Source organism: Rosa rugosa, chromosome 5 (genome assembly GCF_958449725.1).
Source record: "Rosa rugosa chromosome 5, drRosRugo1.1, whole genome shotgun sequence".
Lineage (NCBI taxonomy): Eukaryota > Viridiplantae > Streptophyta > Magnoliopsida > Rosales > Rosaceae > Rosa > Rosa rugosa.
Genome location: NC_084824.1, coordinates 27,116,141 through 27,117,770, shown reverse-complemented (window position 1 = coordinate 27,117,770; position 1,630 = coordinate 27,116,141). Strand labels below are relative to the sequence as shown.

At 36.4% G+C, this 1,630-nt stretch overlaps 1 protein-coding gene across 1 annotated transcript in view; it reads left to right on the top strand.

The window, feature by feature from the left end:
• Nucleotides 1–1,361, top strand: part of LOC133708517 (coatomer subunit beta-1) — a 6,592-nt gene extending 5,231 nt beyond the window's left edge. Inside the window, exons 4-5 of the mRNA XM_062133980.1 lie at nt 75–160; nt 723–1,361. Coding sequence (XP_061989964.1) covers nt 75–160; nt 723–927 — 291 coding nt within the window. The 3' untranslated portion in view covers nt 928–1,361. The remainder of the gene's footprint in view (nt 1–74; nt 161–722) is intronic.
• The last annotated feature ends 269 nt before the right edge of the window (nt 1,362–1,630 follow it).

The following is a 1,630-nucleotide window of genomic DNA, read 5'->3' as shown; positions in this document are numbered from 1 at the left end:
CAACCGTGTTCTACTGCTGCATGGACATGACTGTCAATTATCTTAAATATTGATGAGGAAGTTATTGATTTCAGGTTGCTGTCAACACAGTAATTCAAGACGAGAAGGAATTTCTCGACCATATCATGAAATCAACTAACATGAAGTGCCTCACTGCACCGTAAGTCATCTTATTTTTCCGGTTATAATTACCTTACTAAATTTCACAGTTGAGTGAAAAGAATCTGTGCACTGCTTAAGATGAACCAATCTCAAGCCGGGTTTGGTGCCACTGCAAGCTTCTAACTATGTGAAAACTATTAAGAATATGTAGTTCTATACGATTTATGACTCAAAACTTGTCCGCATATGTTAGGCATATAACCGGATTTTCGATGTATATGGAGTTAAGTTCCAAGTAAGAGAGAGGACATAGACTGTTGGAATCTGCTCAATGGTAGAAATGCATTCAATGTCCATTGCTTTATGCTGGGGCTAAATTATGGTGGAGTTGGGCCTTTTGTATTCAATCGTCAGTCTAATAGATGATTTTGGGCACGATTTGGATAGAGATAAATGATGAGGACCGATGCAGTGTGTTCTGAACTGCACATTGCAAAAACTTACCAGACTTTACATCCTTCGAGCATACCTGATGAAATCCATGCATTGTTTTAATTAATTACTTATTTCTTTTTCTTTTTTGTCTTTTAATCTTTGTCTCTGTGATGATTGAGTTCCAGATCGGCCTTGGATGGTGAGTGTGGATTCTTGGCAGCTAACTTGTATGCAAAGAGTGTGTTTGGAGAGGATGCCTTGGTGAATGTGAGCATTGAAAAGCAAGTGGATGGAAAGCTTAGTGGGTACATCCGGATAAGGAGCAAGACCCAGGGAATTGCCCTCAGTTTGGGCGATAAGATTACTCTTAAGCAGAAGGGAGGCATTTAAAAGATATTGCCTTGAATCATACTATACTGATACTCTTCTATCTAAAAAACTAGAGAGAAAAGAACAACTTATTCAGCAAGAAGTTGTTTTATGATTCTCTGAACTTTTGTCTCTCCTCGTGACTGCAACTTTTGTTCCTTTTTGCTCTGTTGGTATGTCATAAGCGGCAATTTGCGCAGGCGATTCCATTCAAGTTTAAGGATTTTAGTGGCAAAGATTTTGTTGTTAAATATTAGGCATTCATTTACATTTATTCGAAGCAAGAGGTTGCTAGAACCATTGATACCTTATGGTTCTATTCATTAGAGTTTTTATTGACATTCTTTCATTAAATTCAAGTGTGTAATTTTCACTTCAATGTTTGCTCTGAATCCTGTAGAAACCATTATAGTACTTTGTGAAATTATTGCAATCAAATTTTCAATTTGGTGGGATTTCTGGGCACCTACTATCTTTACCTTTTTTTTTTTTTTTTTTTTTTGTTGTTGTGGCGTTGTAACTTTCTCATTGGTCATTTGACTCATTTTTGGCTTTCGATGAGAATGAATTTCTCATGGTTGAATCAAAGAGTATGATATGAGTGATGTAGTCATAGACGTGGTGGTCGAAAAATTGCAACTGTGCTCTCCATTATACTATACAAAATAGACACAACGAGTCAAACATTAGAATTTTTTTTCCAGATTCGTAGCTTTCTTATTCA